This window comes from Penicillium concentricum, assembly GCF_028827145.1.
Source record: "Penicillium concentricum strain IBT 3081 chromosome Unknown utg000001l_segment0_segment0, whole genome shotgun sequence".
Taxonomy (NCBI): Eukaryota; Fungi; Ascomycota; class Eurotiomycetes; order Eurotiales; family Aspergillaceae; genus Penicillium; species Penicillium concentricum.
The window spans coordinates 5,403,639-5,422,702 of NW_026622754.1; the positions used below are offsets into that span (position 1 = coordinate 5,403,639).

The 19,064-nt window shown below is 47.4% G+C and overlaps 7 protein-coding genes across 7 annotated transcripts; 4 read left to right on the forward strand and 3 right to left on the reverse strand.

The window, feature by feature from the left end:
- Window positions 1-589: 589 nt before the first annotated feature.
- Window positions 590-2,933, forward strand: N7517_002063 (Zn(II)2Cys6 transcription factor; the record flags this gene model as incomplete). Its single annotated transcript, XM_056719793.1, has 6 exons — window positions 590-687; window positions 745-1,441; window positions 1,545-1,708; window positions 1,764-2,062; window positions 2,112-2,335; window positions 2,385-2,933. The coding sequence occupies 6 exons, from the start codon at window positions 590-592 to the stop codon at window positions 2,931-2,933; spliced, it is 2,031 nt and encodes a 676-aa protein (XP_056583928.1).
- A 520-nt stretch (window positions 2,934-3,453) lies between these two features.
- N7517_002064 (putative ABC multidrug transporter) lies at window positions 3,454-8,214 on the forward strand (the record flags this gene model as incomplete). Its single annotated transcript, XM_056719794.1, has 13 exons — window positions 3,454-3,657; window positions 3,712-3,756; window positions 3,806-3,968; window positions 4,025-4,923; window positions 4,987-5,386; window positions 5,442-6,335; window positions 6,390-6,565; window positions 6,615-6,708; window positions 6,774-7,084; window positions 7,139-7,345; window positions 7,407-7,566; window positions 7,620-8,059; window positions 8,116-8,214. The coding sequence occupies 13 exons, from the start codon at window positions 3,454-3,456 to the stop codon at window positions 8,212-8,214; spliced, it is 4,092 nt and encodes a 1,363-aa protein (XP_056583929.1).
- A 599-nt stretch (window positions 8,215-8,813) lies between these two features.
- On the forward strand, window positions 8,814-9,810 carry N7517_002065 (Survival protein SurE-like phosphatase/nucleotidase; the record flags this gene model as incomplete). The annotated part of the gene is made up of 3 exons (XM_056719795.1): window positions 8,814-8,994; window positions 9,039-9,133; window positions 9,187-9,810. 3 exons carry the CDS (start codon window positions 8,814-8,816, stop codon window positions 9,808-9,810), a joined length of 900 nt encoding a protein of 299 aa, XP_056583930.1.
- Window positions 9,811-10,315: 505 nt separating this feature from the next.
- N7517_002066 (NPP1 family protein) lies at window positions 10,316-11,234 on the forward strand (the record flags this gene model as incomplete). Its single annotated transcript, XM_056719796.1, has 3 exons — window positions 10,316-10,542; window positions 10,605-10,669; window positions 10,744-11,234. 3 exons carry the CDS (start codon window positions 10,316-10,318, stop codon window positions 11,232-11,234), a joined length of 783 nt encoding a protein of 260 aa, XP_056583931.1.
- A 238-nt stretch (window positions 11,235-11,472) lies between these two features.
- On the reverse strand, window positions 11,473-13,418 carry N7517_002067 (putative MFS transporter; the record flags this gene model as incomplete). Its single annotated transcript, XM_056719797.1, has 6 exons — window positions 11,473-11,774; window positions 11,864-12,111; window positions 12,166-12,399; window positions 12,458-12,967; window positions 13,016-13,033; window positions 13,102-13,418. 6 exons carry the CDS (start codon window positions 13,416-13,418, stop codon window positions 11,473-11,475), a joined length of 1,629 nt encoding a protein of 542 aa, XP_056583932.1.
- A 783-nt stretch (window positions 13,419-14,201) lies between these two features.
- Window positions 14,202-15,446, reverse strand: N7517_002068 (putative endo-1,4-beta-glucanase; the record flags this gene model as incomplete). The annotated part of the gene is made up of 4 exons (XM_056719798.1): window positions 14,202-14,546; window positions 14,622-14,796; window positions 14,849-15,194; window positions 15,260-15,446. The coding sequence occupies 4 exons, from the start codon at window positions 15,444-15,446 to the stop codon at window positions 14,202-14,204; spliced, it is 1,053 nt and encodes a 350-aa protein (XP_056583933.1).
- Window positions 15,447-16,704: 1,258 nt separating this feature from the next.
- On the reverse strand, window positions 16,705-18,592 carry N7517_002069 (uncharacterized protein; the record flags this gene model as incomplete). Its single annotated transcript, XM_056719799.1, has 5 exons — window positions 16,705-16,946; window positions 17,002-17,213; window positions 17,266-17,784; window positions 17,840-18,117; window positions 18,179-18,592. The coding sequence occupies 5 exons, from the start codon at window positions 18,590-18,592 to the stop codon at window positions 16,705-16,707; spliced, it is 1,665 nt and encodes a 554-aa protein (XP_056583934.1).
- Window positions 18,593-19,064: the final 472 nt, after the last annotated feature.

Below are 19,064 nucleotides of genomic sequence, written 5' to 3' on the forward strand. Positions count from 1 at the left end.
ACGTACCTAGTAGCCCACAGGAAATGCCGACCCCCTCATCCGACTATCTCTTGGGTGTCATGGTGACCAACCATAGCCCCAGAATCTGTCAGGCGCTGTGATTCTCCAAACGCCAAGTCCTCCAAGAAAGACAGTTCACGTCAAATGAGCCGATCGGAAGGTATCCCGAACCTGCTCCGAAGATTCTCCTATCGTAAGACTTCAGGCTATTATCAAGAGCGTACTCCGTACTCCGTGGTAATTTGTGCATGACATCTTCAAACGAGCTAGGGTGGAGACTTGCATGCCTTGTTTATAAGGTGCAGAGCAGAGCATGTGACCTGAAAATGGCAATTCCGGAGTGATCGACCTTGAGATGCCTCTTGAGTTGTTCCCAACTTCTTAGCAAGGAAGAATGGATTCAATCTCCGGCGTTCGCAGCCTTGGATTATGTATAATACAATGTCTGTGGGGGTTTAAGCCCTAGAAGACTCCGGGGGTGATATGATGACACACCACCACGTGACTCGGATATAGACGGATAATTTCTCGGATTAAACGGATGAACTGCACAGGAGTTCTGTGAGATTTAATAAATACGTACTTATCGATGTCTGAGGCGTCGGATAAACCCCCAGCGGGTTGGAGAATCCCTCGCGCATGCCAGGAATGCCGCAAGCGTAAAATCAAATGCAATGGCCTGACCCCGTGAGATCCTTCAGTCTATGTTCGGATAGTGAATACATTGAGCTGATATAACATCAGGTGCAAAACTTGCCAATTGCGCAACACACCCTGTATATACAGAGACTACATTCGCCATCGGCGCAAGAAACATGAGTATGACGAAGTCGGCGAAAGGCATTCAGTTCGTCATGGCTCCCCAAGTGGAGTGCCGCCATCGGGGCGGCGTACAACCTCTGTCATGAATGACTTCCCAAATAGTGTGTCTGCAACACATATGGCATCGCCATCATGTCAGATGCAGTTATACTATGGCCCAACCTCTCACTTCTCTCTCATGCAGCATATCTACCGAGATCTCGTCTCCAATCCTACCTCTCAGCCTGAACCTTCTGGTGGAGTCGAGGAAGCTGGAGCTGGCTTGGACTTATTCAGCTTCCGTCGCATTTTTTTCGGAACCCCAGATTTTTATGAGACTAACAAGGCACTCGGGACAGGGGATTTGTCCATGATGTTCTTGCCGTATGACATAGCTAAGCTTTTTTTGTCGCGGTATCTCTCCAGCCTTTATCATCTGATGCCACTTCGCCCCAAGTTATATTATGAGCAATGTCTGGACCGAATGTACAGCTCTTCGCCCACAGACCATCTAGATGCTTTCACTCATGCGATACTTCTCCTTGTCATGGCAAGCGCGGCACTCGGCACGGAACATTTTGCTTGGGGTGATGTGTTGTTCGAGCGCGTCAAGGCTTCGTTGAGCGCATTTGATGACGCGGTAAACCTTCAGACTATTCAAATATCAATGCTTATGATAAGTCATCATCCTCTTGTTTCTATGTTTATGGACTGACGTATGTGGACTTTACGCCAATTACCAGAACGAACAAGGTCGACCTAACTCAACGTTCTTGCATTTGGGTTCTGCTTGTCGCAAAGCCTTGGCAGCAGGTCTGCATAAAGATGTCCCTCATGATGTTGCCCAAACCCCGGAAAACATTGAAGAACGACGGGTGACTTTCTGGTCTATTTACATCTACGAAGTGTACATCTACCATTTTCAGTCCGCTCTTTGCTAAAGTCATTAACCTCATTTATAGCTGGTTCTGCTATCATGCGGGTCGTCCTAGCTCCATCTCCCTCAAAGATGTCGCAATCGAGTATCCGCAGGATCCATTTATTCGATTGTTGGTGCAGCTTTGCGAAACCATCACCCGGTCTGTTAATGAGATATATGGCCAGCGACATGAGTCTCTTCTGCATATGTGGAGAGTTGCTCGATCCATTGCGGATGATATCCGTGGTCTTGAACCACATCTGAAACAAGTTTTGGGCCACGGGCTTGACGATAGCATCCAGGCGGGATCCCTTGGGGTTCGACAAATAATCTTCATTACCCGTAAGTCAACCATTGAGATATTCTCTAGCCCCATACTGATCGGATCTAGTATATAATCATACCCTCCTTCTCACATTTCGCCCGTTCTTAATATTTCGCGGCCATTGGCAGCGCGAGATGAATATCACAGTCGACCAGTCTAGCACCAATGTCACAAATCGACCGAGGCAAACGCCTTCTTGGCTCAACGAAGCCTGCAATCTTGCCATCACTGCCGCCCAAAAGACCCTCCATCACCTATGTGAAGCTTCAAGAGTCAATAATCTTGTTCTGGTAAATAGACCACATGTTATTATAGAAACTTCCGCTAACCATTTCATAGGAATTGCGATACCACGGGTATTTTTTCGGCAGTTCTGTATTTACTCTCATCTACGAGTTCCTCCATAATCCGAGTGTCGCGCCTGTCTATCTGCCATGGGTCTATGCTTCATTGCAAACCTTGTCAACCATGCGAGCTGGGGACCCGATCGCAAGCACGATTTCAGCCGTGCAGACTGTGCTTCGCAATCTCAATCCATCATATGAATGGTTACCTTTACTAGCAACAACTGGGGGTAATATTGCGCCCCCAGGAGAGACAGCCATACACCAAGGCCTCACCCCCGACCGTAGACATCAATCACAGCTCAACAACCCTACAATCCCACAGAACCCGTCACTGGGAATGCGACCTGACCTCCTGACATCGCCCTGGAACTTCCCCCAGGTGGAAAAACAGGAAAACCCGGAAACCGGAGGGTCTGTGGGCTCTGGGGAAGACTTGCTTGATTTTACTCAGTCTGACATGGGCTGGAATTTTGATTTCTCTACCATGGACCTGGAGGCGTTCTTTTCGGTTTATCAGTCGAATGATGCACCAGTCCTTTGATGGGGCCCTCACACCAAACAAGTTCATAACCTGAAACATAAATCTTTAATACTGTATCCATCTGGTCTCGACTAAGGGGTCATCTGCGGACTTAATCTGTTCAAGTGGATCTATATCCGAAAGGTGGATCTCATCGAAGCTTTGGAAGCTGCAAAAATAGAGTCCTAGCGAATGAAGAGTCGATGTGGACCAAGTGGGTCGTTAATATATCCGTGTGTATATTTCCGAGCAGCTCGCACCAGTGATATCCTCGCTAACACGATATTTTTCGCAGTTGTTTTACCTGTTTGGAGTCATCTCCCCTATCTATAAATTCCGGCACAGCGATACATACGTGATGTGATCTGGACCTGACCCACTTCCGGCAATATGGATTTAAAATGTAGATTCGATAACAAATCCGCGGTAGTATAAGAGTTCTTCTGAGCCTCGAGATGATGGTATTTCCCTCCAATCTCACTTTAACTGGTACCATCGCCAACAGTCATTCTTTTTAATTTCAGGAATATACGCCTCCGTCATGGATACTCCATCCTCCGGCACAGCGACACCAGTCGACCTGGAACATGGCGAGGGCCAGATTCGCAAACGACTTACAGTCACCTTCCGCGATTTGAACGTCCGAGTCACAGCACCAGATGCTGCTTTAGGAAGCACTTTATGGTCAGAGGTGGACCCGCGACAGGTTGGGGCACTGCTGAAGCGCGGCGACCGTCCAAAAAGGGTGGGCATATTCAATCATTACCATGCAGTTATCATATACTGACTTGGCTTCTAGACCATCCTAAAAGATGTTGCAGGTCAGGTCAAGCCCGGGGAAATGGTATGCTCTCATAAATCGATAATATGAATGTCGTAACTAAACAATATAGCTTCTTGTGCTGGGACGCCCAGGCTCCGGATGCACTTCCCTCCTTCGAGTGCTCTCCAATGACCGGGATAGCTTCGATGAAGTCACTGGCGAAACCAACTATGGAAGCATGGATCACAAAGCTGCCAAAAGGGTTCGTCAGCAGATCATGTTTAACAATGAAGGCACGCAATCCTGACTTGAAATATATGGAGCTCAATGCTAACTGCACTGATGACAGACGACCTTCACTTCCCAACCCTTACTGTCAATCGTACAATGAAATTCGCCCTTCGAAACAAGGTCCCCAACGAGCGCCCAGAGCATCTGAGAAACCGCAAGGACTTCGTGCAAAACCAGCGTGACGATATCTTAGGGTCACTTGGAATTGGACACACGAAGAAGAACTTGGTAGGAAACGAATACATCCGAGGTGTATCAGGAGGCGAGCGTAAGCGCGTCTCTCTTGCTGAGGTTCTGGCTGGGCAAAGTCCAGTCCAAATGTGGGACAATCCTACTCGGGGATTGGACTCGAAATCGGCGGTGGAATTTGCTCGTATGCTCCGACGCGAAGCGGATCGAAACGACAAGACGATTATTACCACTACATACCAAGCCGGCAACGGCATTTATGACCAGTTCGATAAGGTCCTCGTTCTGGCTGAAGGCCGTGTCACTTACTATGGCCCTCGTCGTATTGCAAGGAAATACTTTGAAGATCTTGGATTCATCTGTCCCAAGGGTGCCAATGTCGCAGACTTCCTGACTTCAGTCACTGTTCTTACTGAACGGACACTCCGACCAGGCTGGGAAGAGAAGGTGCCCAATACACCCGAGGACTTCGAAAACTGCTATCAAAACAGTCCCATCTGCAAAGATCAAATGGCCTCCATTGTAGACCCCGAGAAGCTGAGCTACGAAGCTGAAGATCTTAAACTGGCTGTGTCTAGTGAAAAGCGCAAGCAGCATATTCCTCGGAACAGCAGTGTTTATACAGCAAATCTCTGGGATCAGATTGCCGCTTGTGCTCTTCGCCAATTCCAAGTTATCTGGGGTGATAAGCTCTCACTGTTTGTGAAGGTCGGGTCGGCTATAATCCAGGCCTTGGTCTGTGGAAGTTTGTTCTATGACTTGCCAGAGGTAATAAATATACCCTCCACCCGAGAAGATTAAGAAGACCAAGCTGACAAATGAAACTATTAGGATTCGAGCTCAATCTTCTTGCGCCCCGGTGTTTGCTTTTTCCCGGTGTTATATTTCCTCCTTGAAAGTCTGTCTGAGACAACTGCTTCCTTTATGGGCCGGCCAATTCTTTCTCGTCAGAAGCGATTCGGATTTTACCGCCCTACGGCCTTTGCCATTGCCAACGCCATCACTGATATCCCTGTTGTCATGTTCCAGGTGACCTGCTTCTCACTCATTCTTTACTTCATGTCTGCTCTTCAGATGGACGCAGGAAAGTTCTTCACATTTTGGATCGTCGTTATTGCGCAGACGTTGTGCTTTGTACAAATATTCCGAGCCGTTGGCGCTGTTTGCAAACAATTTGGAAATGCATCCAAAATCTCCGGCTTGCTTTCCACGGTCTTCTTTGTCTATGGAGGTGCGTATTTGAGTATAGCCATTGATACGAAACTTCCCAAACTGACAAGCTGCAGGATATATTATCCCATTCCACAAGATGCATGTGTGGTTCCGTTGGATCTTCTACCTCAATCCGGGAGCATATGCCTTCGAAGCACTCATGGCAAATGAGTTTGTTGGACGCAAATTCACATGCATAGAACCCGACTATCTCCCATACGGCAACGGGTACTCCAACTCAGCGTCTCCCCACCGTGGATGTTCAGTCCTTGGGAGCGATGATGAAGGTATTATTGATGGAGAAAAATACATTCAAGAGCAATTCAGTTACTCAGTCCATCACATCTGGAGAAGCTTTGGTATTCTGATTGGATTCTGGATTTTCTTCATCTTTATGACTTCTTTCGGGCTTGAATTCCGGAACAGCCAGAGCGGATCGTCTGTTCTACTTTACAAGCGTGGCAGCGAGAAAGCTCGTGAAAAGGAAGAAGGCGAGAAGTCAGAGTCTCCAAAAGAGGCAGATGCTGGCGCACTTTTGGGCTCGGTCAAGCAATCCACTTTTACATGGAAAGACCTTGACTACCATGTACCTTTCCACGGTGAGAAGAAACAGCTTCTGAACAAGGTATTTGGATTTGTTCAACCCGGAAACTTGGTCGCCCTTATGGGAGCTTCTGGAGCCGGAAAAACAACATTGTTGGATGTGCTTGCTCAGCGAAAGGATAGCGGAGAGATCTACGGATCAGTTTTGATTGACGGCCGCCCAGTTGGAATTAGCTTCCAACGCACTACTGGTTACTGCGAGCAGATGGATGTGCATCTTGAGACAGCCACCGTCAAGGAGGCATTGGACTTTTCGGCCGTTCTTCGCCAGCCATCGACAGTTTCACACGAAGAAAAGATCGCTTACGTCGAACATATTATCGACCTTTTGGAGTTGCGTGATATCAGCGAAGCACTCATCGGAGGTAAGTTTGCTTGATGTTTTGATGCTACTGGGTCGCTATGCTAATAACTCACAGTACCTGGAGCTGGACTCAGCATTGAACAGCGCAAACGCGTGACCCTCGGCGTTGAGCTTGTTGCTAAGCCCACATTGCTGTTCTTGGATGAACCTACCTCCGGTCTTGATGGCCAAAGTGCGTTCAACATTGTGCGTTTCCTTCGCAAACTGGTTGATGGCGGCCAAGCCGTGTTGGTAAGTTCTCAATATATCACAATATATTTCCATCGTACTAATTTCTAAGTGTACAATTCACCAACCATCTGCGGTGCTATTCGATGCATTTGATGGTCTCCTCTTGCTAGCCAAGGGTGGCAAAATGACATATTTCGGAGAAAGTGAGTCTTGACCGTTGAGGCAACTGGTCAAAACCAAGCAACTAATAATTGGTTCGTGACAACAGCCGGCAAGGACTCAACCAAAATCTTGGAATACTTCACTCGGAACGGAGCGCCATGCCCTCCGGATGCGAACCCAGCAGAGCACATCATTGATGTTGTTCAAGGAGGTGGTACTACGGACCAAAAAGATTGGGTTGAAATTTGGAACCAGTCAGAAGAGCGCAAGCAAGCGCTCTCCCAGCTTGATGCACTCAACGAGTCTAGCAAAAATATTTCCGACTATGTTGAAGATACTGCTGACTATGCGACCTCGCACTGGTTCCAATTCAAGACGGTCTCTAAGCGCCTCAGTATTCATATCTGGCGCTCACCAGTACGTCGCTACAATGGTATTCCAAATAAGATTACAAAGCTGACTTTCATATAGGACTACATGTGGAACAAGATCATTCTTCATATCTTCGCGGCTCTTTTCAGTGGTTTTACCTTCTGGAAGATCGGAACTGGAACTTTCGACCTTCAGTTGAGACTCTTTGCGATTTTTAACTTCATCTTCGTTGCTCCAGGCTGCATCAACCAAATGCAGCCATTCTTCCTACACAGTCGTGATATTTTTGAAACTAGAGAGAAAAAGGTGAATGCACTAGTGGAATCATAGTGGCATGCACGTATCGCTAACACTGGTTTCCATATAGTCCAAAACCTACCACTGGAGCGCCTTCATCGGAGCGCAAACTCTGACGGAAATTCCATACCTTATTATTTGCGCCACACTCTACTTTGCATGCTGGTACTTCACTGCAGGCCTTCCGCTAGAGGCCAGTGTTTCTGGGCATGTCTATCTTCAGATGATTTGTAAGCCACACCGAGTCTTCGAGGATCAATTAGTGTATCTAACATCAAGACAGTCTATGAGCTCCTATACACTTCTATTGGCCAGGCAATTGCGGCGTACGCACCGAACGAGTATTTTGCGGCTGTGATGAACCCGGTCTTGATCGGTGCCGGCCTTATCAGTTTCTGTGGCGTGGTGGTTCCGTACGCCTTGATGCAACCATTTTGGCGATACTGGATTTACTACCTGGACCCCTTCAACTACTTGGTTGGTGGGCTGTTTGGCGAAGTGGTCTGGGATATCAAGGTCAAGTGTGAACCGTCGGAATTCGTGCAGTTCACCACGCCGTCTGGGCAGACCTGTGGCCAATACATGACCGATTTCCTCGCCACGCAGACTGGTTATCTAGCTGATGGAAACTCGACTGGGACATGCTTATTCTGTCCGTATTCTGAAGGTTCTGATTACGCGAAAACGTTCAATCTTCAAGAGAAATACTATTCGTGGAGGGATGTGAGTATACCCTGACTGACTTGGCATAGTCTGCGATGCTAACTGTTTATTCCTAGACGGGTATCACTGCCCTGTTCTGCATCTCATCATATGCCTTGGTGTTCTTCATGATGAAGCTCAGGAGCAAGAAGACGAAGAGTGCCCGTTCCGAATGAGTGATCGCCACCAAGCTGACCATAGGGCCTTGGTTAAGCTAACATCCGCGGCATGCATATATTTGCTCTCAATTTCTTCGGGGTACAATTACGAAGATATGGCCCATTTGGTACTCTGCTTCTCTGGCTCATTTCTCTCGGCATTGACTACTCTTGTGGTTTTAGACCATGTTTCTCCAGCATCTCATTAGATTTTCTCTCTTTTATTGTGAATTTCTCTCCTCTATAACCTAGATTCTAGCGTATTAATTATATTATGTTTTGTTTCGTCTATCTGGGTGGTACTTGAGCTACATATACTAAACTACCACATCTACGTCAAGTGAAGAAAACTGCTCGTCAATATTATGACTTGGGCTTTTATTCTAGCATATATCACAGCGTGTAGATTCAAACGTGACACAGGACGTGATTTATCAATTGAATTTCTGTTCATGGGTTCTTATATTCGAGCCGAACCGCCGGCATTCTGGCAGCCAACGCTTGATCACGGGGAGATCGACATGCAGGTGCAGAAAGACTAGCGGCATCCGAGAATACAAAAAGGTCCAAACAACCACTGATTCTACACTGTATCAACGCTCCTGCTCGCCTTGAATATGCGGTTTCACATTTTTGCAATATTTCCACTGGTCGCTAATGCAGTCAACATCATCTCATCCAACGATGATGGCTGGGCGGAAGTGAACATCCGCGCTCTATTCGAGTCCTTAGGAGCGGCAGGGCATTCAGTTGTTGTATCTGCGCCCGCCGAGAACCAGAGTGGCACGGGCATGTTATGTCTTCCCCTCTATATCCCCTCTTTTATTGACCCGTCACCACAGGGTCAAAGCAAAAAACACCGACTGTCTTGACTGGGCCGTGCGAGTTCAATAGCTGCCCTTCTGGCAGCCCGGCTGTGGGATTCAATTCCTCAGAGGTCAGTATTGTGTCCACTGTCACTAGAGCGGTTGACTGATCGTACAAAAAAAGCCCCGACTGGGATATGTCAATAGCTATCCGGTGACATCGATAAAATATGGCATCGATTCCCGCGCCCAACAATTCTTCAATGGCCCTCCGGACTTAGCGGTCGCAGGCCCAAATGTCGGCCATAACATTGGCCTCACAGTTTACATTTCTGGCACGGTGGGCGCCGCTGCCTACGCTGCGCATGCTGGGATCCCCGCTATCGCCTTCTCTGGCGCTACTGGCTCCCAGACTTCATGGGATACCCCGCGGCCTCACTATAGTGATGTCTATGCCGATTTGGCAACTAACTTGACAAATCATGTGGTTGCTGCTGGCAAACCGTATTTACCGAACGATATCTGGCTGAACGTCAACTTTGGAAAAGTTTCTGACTCCAGATGCACAAACCCGGCTGAATTCTCTTTCGTCCTATCTCGCATCCAGATTGCACTTCCATTTATTACCCCGGATGATGTGACCACGTGCGGCCGTTCGAGATTGCCAAGCGAACTTGAAGTATCGCTAGCGTCTGGATGCTATGCAAGTGTCTCGGTCGGGGTGGCCGCGTCGAAGAGCGACGCCAACGCTACAATGCAGGGGGTTGTTTTGAAGAACCTAGGCAATTTGTTGACTTGTTTACCATGATTGGTGTAAAAACGCCAGTGCCAAGAATGTGGAGATCAAGTTCCTCATAACCACGTGTTGTATTTAGCCATGCCGTGTTGCACGAGAGAATATTATGAGGTAGCTGTAATATATGTAAAGACCTCTACTGTATATTAGCATTCAGACTAGCTTTGATTAAGGAATATATATTAACAGAATAAGCGGAGAAATTGCGTGAGGAAGTGGTTGAGGCATTTTACATCGGAGAAACCAAGGAAGATACGGCGAATCACCGGAGCTATCGATCCCACGCTCGAAAAGCAATCTATTCTGCAATGCAAGTTTCAAGCGGGACTGTTATCGTCCACTATACTTCATCGGGATTCAGCACCGTTTTCACCGGAGTAAACCTCTTGAAGAAAGCGAGATCAGCGACAAGATAAGAGACATGTCGATCTTACGGGATGAATACTACGATATAAATATTTCGAGGAACGCTATTTGCTCATAACACGACCTGACTGTATTCCCTTTCTATTTCAACATGATCCCTCGACTTATTGCCGGCTTGACTGCTCTCATTGTGCTGCCTGTGACGGCTAACCCGGTTTTGTCACGTCGAGGAACAGTTGCATCCGACCAACTTCTCGGATTTCCCCAGACAGTTCCAGCTGGTGCCACTGGCGACCTCTACCTGGCCTACCAGCCAGATCTATATGTTGTCAATGGTTGCGTGCCTTTCCCGGCCGTCGATGCAAACGGGAACACCAAGTAAGTGAGAAAATTGCCTTTAAAGAATTTCCAGACTCCCATATCTGATAACGGTGATGTAGTGCCGGTCTCAAACCAACTGGAGATCCAAGTGGTGGATGCAATAAAAGCACGGGGCAAATATACGGTGAGCTTCTTCAGAAGTACCCATTGAATTGCTTGGGATATGTTGACTAAGGTGCTTCCGTTTGCAATCCATAGTGAGAGGCGGTTCTTCAGGCGACCGCTATGCCCTGATGTATTCCTGGTATTTCCCCAAGGATTCGCCTTCGACTGATCTTGGCCATCGCCACGATTGGGAAGGGGTTATTATCTGGCTTTCCGACGCCACAAGTACCGCTGCCTCAAACATCCTGGCTGTTTGCCCATCAGCACATGGTGGCTGGGACTGCAGTACAGATGGGTATACTCTTGATGGCACTGCATCTCTGATCAAGTACCAGTCCGTTTGGCCTGTGAATCATGCTTGCGGCCTAACAACCACCATTGGCGGTACACAGCCGTTGGTTGCCTGGGAGTCAATGTCCAGTAAGTTGCCCACTAAGACCCCCAAGGCCTGGAAGGTAGAAAAGTCTAACCCCAAACACTCAGCTGTCGTGCAAAATGCCTTGGATACAACGGACTTTGGATCAGGGAATGTTCCTTTCAATGAGGGCAATTTTGCCAACAACCTAGCAAAGGCAACATTCTAAGCTCAAGACTAGAAAAGTGTGGCGCCTAAAAGATTCCTTGATCTACGGCCCGCTGACGGGACCGGACCGATCCGATCTTATCCAATTTACCTCGATCTTGGTGAAGGTTTATGGATTGTCCTGAATGGAGTAAGAAAATGAATTGGCCAATGAGTTGGTCGGCGAACGGGAGTATTCTTTTGGCTGTGAATGCTTCATATCTTTGGTTCTAGTTATGAAACGAAGGTTGTGCTCTCCCTTAATCCCGCTTCAACCCAACTTTTCCAATCTTGCGTAATCCCAAAGCACCAACACCACAAGCCGCCAGCATTAATCCAAAACAAGTCCAGAAGACAGCTCGGTACCCAATCATTAGTGCTTCCGGGGAAAGTTTGTTAGAATACGATGACCCCTGAGTGACACTGGCAGAAATGATGGCGAAGATAGTGAGCCCAATGGAGGTTCCGAATTGCGCGACGGTGTTAAAAACTGCCCCTGCGAGACCTTGGGTTTTCGGAGTGAAGGCATCGGTGATAATGAGGTTTGCGATAGTAAAGATGACTGAGTTGAGAATTTAATTAGTGGACCATTCAAAGAGATGTCCTTTGGTCATGATGAATGAGGAGGGAGAAAGCAAGAATCGAACCCACCATCAGCTGAAAGGGGACCTAAGAGAACAGCCCAGAACGCACAATACCACCACGACCAGTTCGGGTTGATGATAGCCATCAGTAGTGGGGATCCGGCACTAAGGAACGTGCTGACAAGCACCAAATGATCCGCATGGAGGCGATGGACGAGCAGTCCGGTCCCAACATTGAGCACTATGCCGATAATCACATTTGGTAAGAAGCGAAGAGAGGCCTGGAAGGCAGATAGATCTTGAACTTCCTGGAAGCTGTGAAGGCTGTGAGAACAATGCATTCAAGAAAGCAATTTTGCAGAGACTTACAATAGACTCAGAATAGTTTCCATTCCATTTAGTACAGCCCAAGAAAGGAGCACCATGACACAGACCGATGAAAACGCTGTATTTTTCCACAGAGTGTTCGGAATCAATGCAGATTTGCCATTCCTCTCGCGGTAGTTCATCCAGCCCAAGAATGCAGGTATCATAACTGCGGCTGCACAAAGCAAGGCAATATTTTCCGCTCGGTGAATGTTTGACGGGCTATCGGTGATGGTACTGCAACTAATGTTAGCCGTTTTTCAGGATATTATTCACTCCATTCCAGTAAACTTACGCGAACACGTAAGAAATAATCCCCAGGCAAGAGCTCGACAGAAGAATTCCAACCCAATCAATTTCTGAGCGAAGTCTGCGCCACGAAATCGGCTCCCGTGGTGCATCCTTCGGCAACTTGAAGAAATTCACAACTGTAAGGACCATAGAGATCCCTGCACAGAGATAATAACCAAATCTCCACCCCAGTGATGACCCTTGAAAAAGACCACCAAGCACGAGTCCCATCGAAAATCCTAATGGTTGTCCTAGCCCAAGACAGGCAAATCCAACGTTTCTTCTCTTGCCAGTTGGCATGGCATCAGTTAAAATGCTGAATGCCGTGGGGAGGCACATCGAAGTTGCGATGCCCTGGAATGTGCGGAACAGAATCATTTGGATACCGGTCTGTGCTACACCACAAGCAAGAATAAATGCACCAAGTAGGAAACAGCCGGTGATATTGATCATTCGATTCCCCATGAAGTCAGCCATTGAACCTGCTAGGAGGAGACAGCATCCATTTGCGAGACTGCATTATTTAGCGAAGTTTGATTGTAGAGAACCAAATTCAACTTACGAGTAGACAGAAGCGGGCCTAAAGCAAATCGGGTGTTTTTGTCAGATTGGTTCAATTTAACCTCTATATTAGAAGGGTTCACTCACCACAGCAACAGATTATTGGGTAAATTCAAATCCTTTGCAATAGTAGGCAGCCCAACAGTAAGTAGTCCACCACTCATACTACCCACAAACGTGATGCCGCTGAGGGTAGTAATCAAAATGACCGCACTGCTGCGAGAAAGATTCACAGTTCGAGTGTCGTAAACGTCCTCGAGGGACGGCTGTCCATCGGGAAATTGGTGTGTCAGTGACGTCTCGAGAGACTCATGGAGCTGCGAATGCAGCATCGATAATTGAGTTGAGTCATCTAAGTCGAGACCCGACATGCCCGCTTGGGTTTGTACTGCTGCGTGAGACATTGTTGCCTTGCAGCTCTGGCTTTGGGCTAATGCGAGAATAAATAGGAAATATGATCACTTGTGGTGTCAGTCCTGGGAGAGACAAAAGATAAAATTGTGACCTGACTCTGAAAGGTCATGCTAATCGACCCCAGAAAAAGTGAAACGCCGTTAGTCAGCGCGCCCTTGGAGTGACATGGCAGGTCTTAAAAAATATGCTTATAAAATGGATCGCTCAGACGAGACAGCCTATCACTGTTCTGGAGCATCCGCCGTTCAGGGCATACTTCGAATGGGACTGAATTTCCCATTAACACGGCCGATAACTCTCTACATCAGGATGATGGAATTTTACAAAATCATGACTTGCGTGAAAGAAATAGGCAGCAGTACAACTATGTGTCTTCACGTTTGGACATCGGAAAATCAGATAGGGGTGGGCATCGTTGAGTTTGAAAAGCGGGAAGAGTTTAAGACAGAGGGCCGCATTCTAACCTTAGGTAAAGGAAGCCTGACAAACAAGGTACCAAGGCATCTAATCTGTCTCAACTGTGTCGAAGAATGGGCAACAAACTGGCCCAAAAATTGGTGAATATATTTTTTGCGTCTTAAGACGGATCGAAGACCGAATCGTACATAATTATATGACTCCACTCAAAAGTTGGTTCAAAAGGCATACAAAATACTTGGAAAGGCTCTCATTGATATCAGTCACTATGTTTCATCAATAGCACTAATTTCCTGCTCATACTTGGAATCGCTCATTCAGGTTCACGCTTTACGTGACCCTTGTGTCAGATGAAATTAGACAGCAGTTGGAAGACACTGAGAATACCACTGGTTTGCCGAAGAACAGGCTGCCGGCGACGCGCATGCAGTTGGTCCCGTCCAACCAGCTCCTCCGCACTGTCCGTAGGGAGTTTGGCTTGCTCCGCCCCCACCAGCAGTAGTGGTGGTTTTGGTAGAAGTCACCAGTGTCGTCGTTGTGGTGGTAGTGGTGGTGGTAGTCTTGGATGTTGTAGCTGTGGCTGTGACGGTGCCATCAGTAATAGCACCTGTCCCTGTCACTGGTGTACCAGAAGCAGTTATTGCTGAGGTGGTTTGTGTGATTGAGACCGCACCACTGTAAAGAGTTGGTCCGGGGACAATCTGAGAAAGTGACATTAGTAACGCACGGGAATTGGGCGAGATATTAGCCAGGCCTAACATCCACCAATCACTTACATATGTTGACAGAGACGTGTAGATGTTCACAAGGATGCCAGGGTCAGTTGGATTGTACAAATCAGTACCCAAGACACCTGCTGGCTTGTCTGATCCTGAGCCGATGATTTGTAGGTTGAAGCATTGGGGATAATTCTGGGTCCCGCCCTGAGTTCCTGCGCCATGGAGTGCGATGCTTCATAACAAGATTAGCAAAACTTCTCGAGAAATCAAGGAAATCTACCTACATTTCATGTCTCAAGACATAATGTCCAGGTGCGATGTCGGAAGGAATCTCGACCATCCATCCCGACTCGTGGGCTATGAGTTGATCATCGGCCCAAATTCCGGGGACATTTGTTCCGTCAACTAGTCCGACGCCGCTAATCTTGAAGAATTCGAGGGTCGTTTTATCCACAGTTTCACAGCCACCCGCACCACAACTGGCGAGGTAATCAATGATCGGTCCATGATGTGATTCTGGCCAGTTGGGGGTCCATTGGAGGAAGACTCGGTCACCGGCAGCTACTACCGCGTGACCTTTAGCATTAGTAGCATCAAGATGGCAGATGATATCCGAGGTATCGTATGCATCTGGTTTCACAGAGTTAAAAAGAGCATGGCTTTTGGTCAAAGAGGACAACCATGGCGTAACTTACCCGGGGCAACGAAGCCATTGGCAGTGTTTGGGGTACCCCAAGCCACCACGACTGGAGGCGAGTCTGTATAAGGATAACTTCCTATGTCCCATCCATCGAAGGAGACACCGTTAATAACGATGTTGGTGACGTGACCATGGGCCGCAACAAGCGACGCAAACAGAGCGGGAGCGAGAATGCTATACATTGCGGTTGTATCCGAAGAAGCAGGTTGAATAAGTTTGTGTCTGAAAGAAACAGATATGCTGAGTGGTAAATCAGTAGCAAATGTGAGACTTTCCTTGTGCTTGTCTTGTCTTCTGGTGAACCTGCGCAACGGTCATATTTATAGAGAGCGAGAGGAGTATAACTCGGCATCATGGGTTGTACTTCCGGGGTAATATCCCTGAATTACCCCGGATTGAGAATTTTAATTACAAGGAAGAACCAACAAAACCAATCAGATACATTATACGCGATTTCGGCAACACTAAAGTGATCATTCTGCACGGATAAAGACAAGCCACGGGGTAGTTGTGCAGGATTTCACAACGCCACCAGCGGATGTCGTGCTGACTCCGTGTCAAGATAGCTTAGGATCAAAATCCATCAAGAAGAATGGAATCATAAAATTAAGATGAGGGGTCAGGCACACCGGGTTGTGATTCAAAGCTGACACTGGCCCGTCTGAAGTGTCAGTAGGCGCCCTTGGCAATATCTTTGGAAATGCACCATTGAAAAAACATATGGTATTGTTATTTAAGAAACCTGCCATTCTGTTATGCATTGAAATTGTTTATTGTTGATCTAATATTTCGTGGTCGAAATTCGCAATTGAGTCAACTGGTAACAAAGGAAAAGGGAAAAAAGAGTAGAAATCATGGATGCGAGGTACCTCCACGGGCAAGATGATTTATGTATGTAATGATATATTAACAGCCATGAATTAGGCGCCAAGACGGAGACGATGACCGAAGGCAAGGTAAGGACTCCGCGAATGTCTTGCGAGTTGCCGCGTTGATCCACGCTGAAAGTAATTAATAGTGCTATGAGGAGCAACGAGCTCGAGATAAACACTCCTCACGTAGGGGAGTTTGATACTTATTCAGGATAATTATAAGCTTTTGCCTTGTGCTATATGACCGTTAACAAAATGTGGGGCTGGGGTTGTAGGTGCAGATGTAGCTACAGGTAGCTGGCTTGATACTTTGAATTAAACCTCAGAGCTCGTAGATGAATTTGTGTTTATTAGAATGTTTGACCATCTAACCCAAAGGCCGAGGAAGTAGTAAAAGCCGGGACGTTTTGTAATATTATTTGTGTGCGATGTCGGTAAATCCATGTGCCCAGAGTGCAATTTTTCGGAAGAACAAAGGTATTCGAGGGTATACATGTAGTTGACGACAGCTAGGTTTAACAAGCAAGCCAGAAAGCACATTGCATACCAACGCAAGTATCTTGGGTATCTAGTAGACGTAGCGGAAGTTCAAGTTCTCCCGGTCCGTCTTATCCTCGAATGCATGAATGAGGGTCGGATCGGCGGCAGTGAGACCAGAATCAGCTAACAGCTTATCCTTCTTGGCGTTCTCACGCTTGAGATGGAAACGGAGGTAGATGACGGCGGAAACCATACAGGCATAGCAAGCCAGGTGAACACTCCAGGCAATGTGGTATCGTGGTTGATCTTTGTCCAGGAACACTTGAGGACCTTTTATCTGTTAGTTGGGAACCGGGCTTCTCGACGTGGAGCCTGAGATACTTACCAATTGCGTTACCAGCAGCCCATGACACGAATGTTGCAGCTACCACGGTGGACTTCTTGGTTTGACCAGCAATATTTCGCGACACCATAGATAACGTGAGAGTTTGGGCCGACCAGAATGACATCGTGATATAGTAACTAATAAGAAGGCCCACCTTAGTGGGCAGAGTGGTGTTTTCGACCGTCATAAGGACAATAGTTCCGATGAAAGACCTGCAAGCTGTCAGTATAGCCTCGCTGCAAAAGAGCTATGGGAAATAAGTACGGAATGATGAAGCACAGCATCACGATGGTGTTTTGCTTATACTTGGTCACCAACCATGCAGATGACAACAGAACGATAATAATGTAAGCACCAAGCACCATGGCAAGCAACTGAGTTTCCAATGTACTGAAGTGGAAACCCTTGATGATGATGCCGAAGAATGCGCCTAGACCGCTGGTAGGGAGAGTGGTGAACATTTGAACAGCACAATAGCACCACATCTGAGGATCGCGGAACGCCTCCCACATCTGGTATGCGTGGAACTGTCTGTTCTGAATTCCCGTCTGATTAGAACGAAGACGTTCCACCATAAGACGTTTGTCTTCCTCGCTAAAGCACTTGGCACGCATAGGGGAGTCAGGCATCCACCAAATGACGAAGAGTCCCCAGACAACGGAGATACATCCATATGTCAGGAAGAGTGCTTGCCAAGACTTGAGCACCGTGTCTCCTGCAATAAGGCTGAAGCAGTATGCTAACAAGCCACCGACAATCTGCTGTGCACCGTTCATCATGTACCTGTTGTACCATTATATTAATATAAACTCTCTGTTATAGACAAGTTTTCACATACCAGTATGTCACCGTAGCCGCTTGTTCCTCTCGCTTATACCACATCGAGGAAAGGGTCACGAAAATTGGCTGACAACAAGCCTCAAAGATACCCAGAAGGGTACGAACAATGACCAACCCAGTGAAGTTCTTGCAGACTGAGTGGAGTGCCAGAATCATACCCCATAGGCAGATGTTGATGCCCAAGTACTTGCCGATTGGGACTCTTTGGATGATCCAATTCGTGGGGTATTCGACGATGAGAACAGCGATGTAAATACATGTAGTCAACCAAGAGTACTATCGATAGGAACAGGTTTAGCATGGTTATGGAGATGAAAGCTTCAGAAGTATCGCATACCTTCTGCCCATCCTCCAAGTTCGTGTCCGTCCTAATCCCCATAATAGCAGAGAACGACATCGTTCCCTTGTCCAGAGCCTGTAGGAAATATGTGCAAATCATGACGACGAGAACACGGCGATCAATCAGACGCTTGAGGCGCTTATTCGTCTCATCGTCGATTTCCACCTGACTGTGGGCGGCATATGCTTGGATTTCCTTGTCCACACGGGTGATATCCATGTTATCCTTTGCGAGATCATCGCCAGAGAGAATCTTTTCGACATGCGAGATGTCTTGCTTGTTCTGATACTCTCCCATATCAACTTCTGGGTGTTGTGTTTGCACTACCTCGATTCCCTCACCAGACGCTGTAACATCCTGGTAAGGGGCTACCTCAATCCCCTGCTGGGAGTCGTTTTTGCCTTCGGCCATGTCAAAATGAAAAATCGAAGGTGCAAAAGCGCAGTTGATCAGGAGACACAGGGAATAGGAAATTGAGATATTCAGTCGGACTTATAATTGCCGTGGGCCCTCGCTGTCAGGACCGTGCATGATCCCAACTAGAACCTTGAAACTTGCCCTAACCACATGTAAGATGATTAGCCGACAGAAAGAGTCATGTGGCTTGTTAATTGCAAGGAATACCATATTAACCGGGAGTCAAATCGAGTTAAACCGAGTCAAGCAGTCACCTCCGTCTTCGTTTCCCCGGCTTTCTTGGCAAAGGAGGAGACATCACGCTAGTGTTCTCCCCACGCTGGGGGAGTCCGGGGATCTACTACCCCGGTGGCCGAAAACTACTCGCTTATTCCGGTGGGTATGGATAAATTCAGTTTCAAAGTACGTTTTTCATATGTACTTCGGTCTTCTCTCACCCGAATCACGCTTTGTCCGCGCGGGGAGG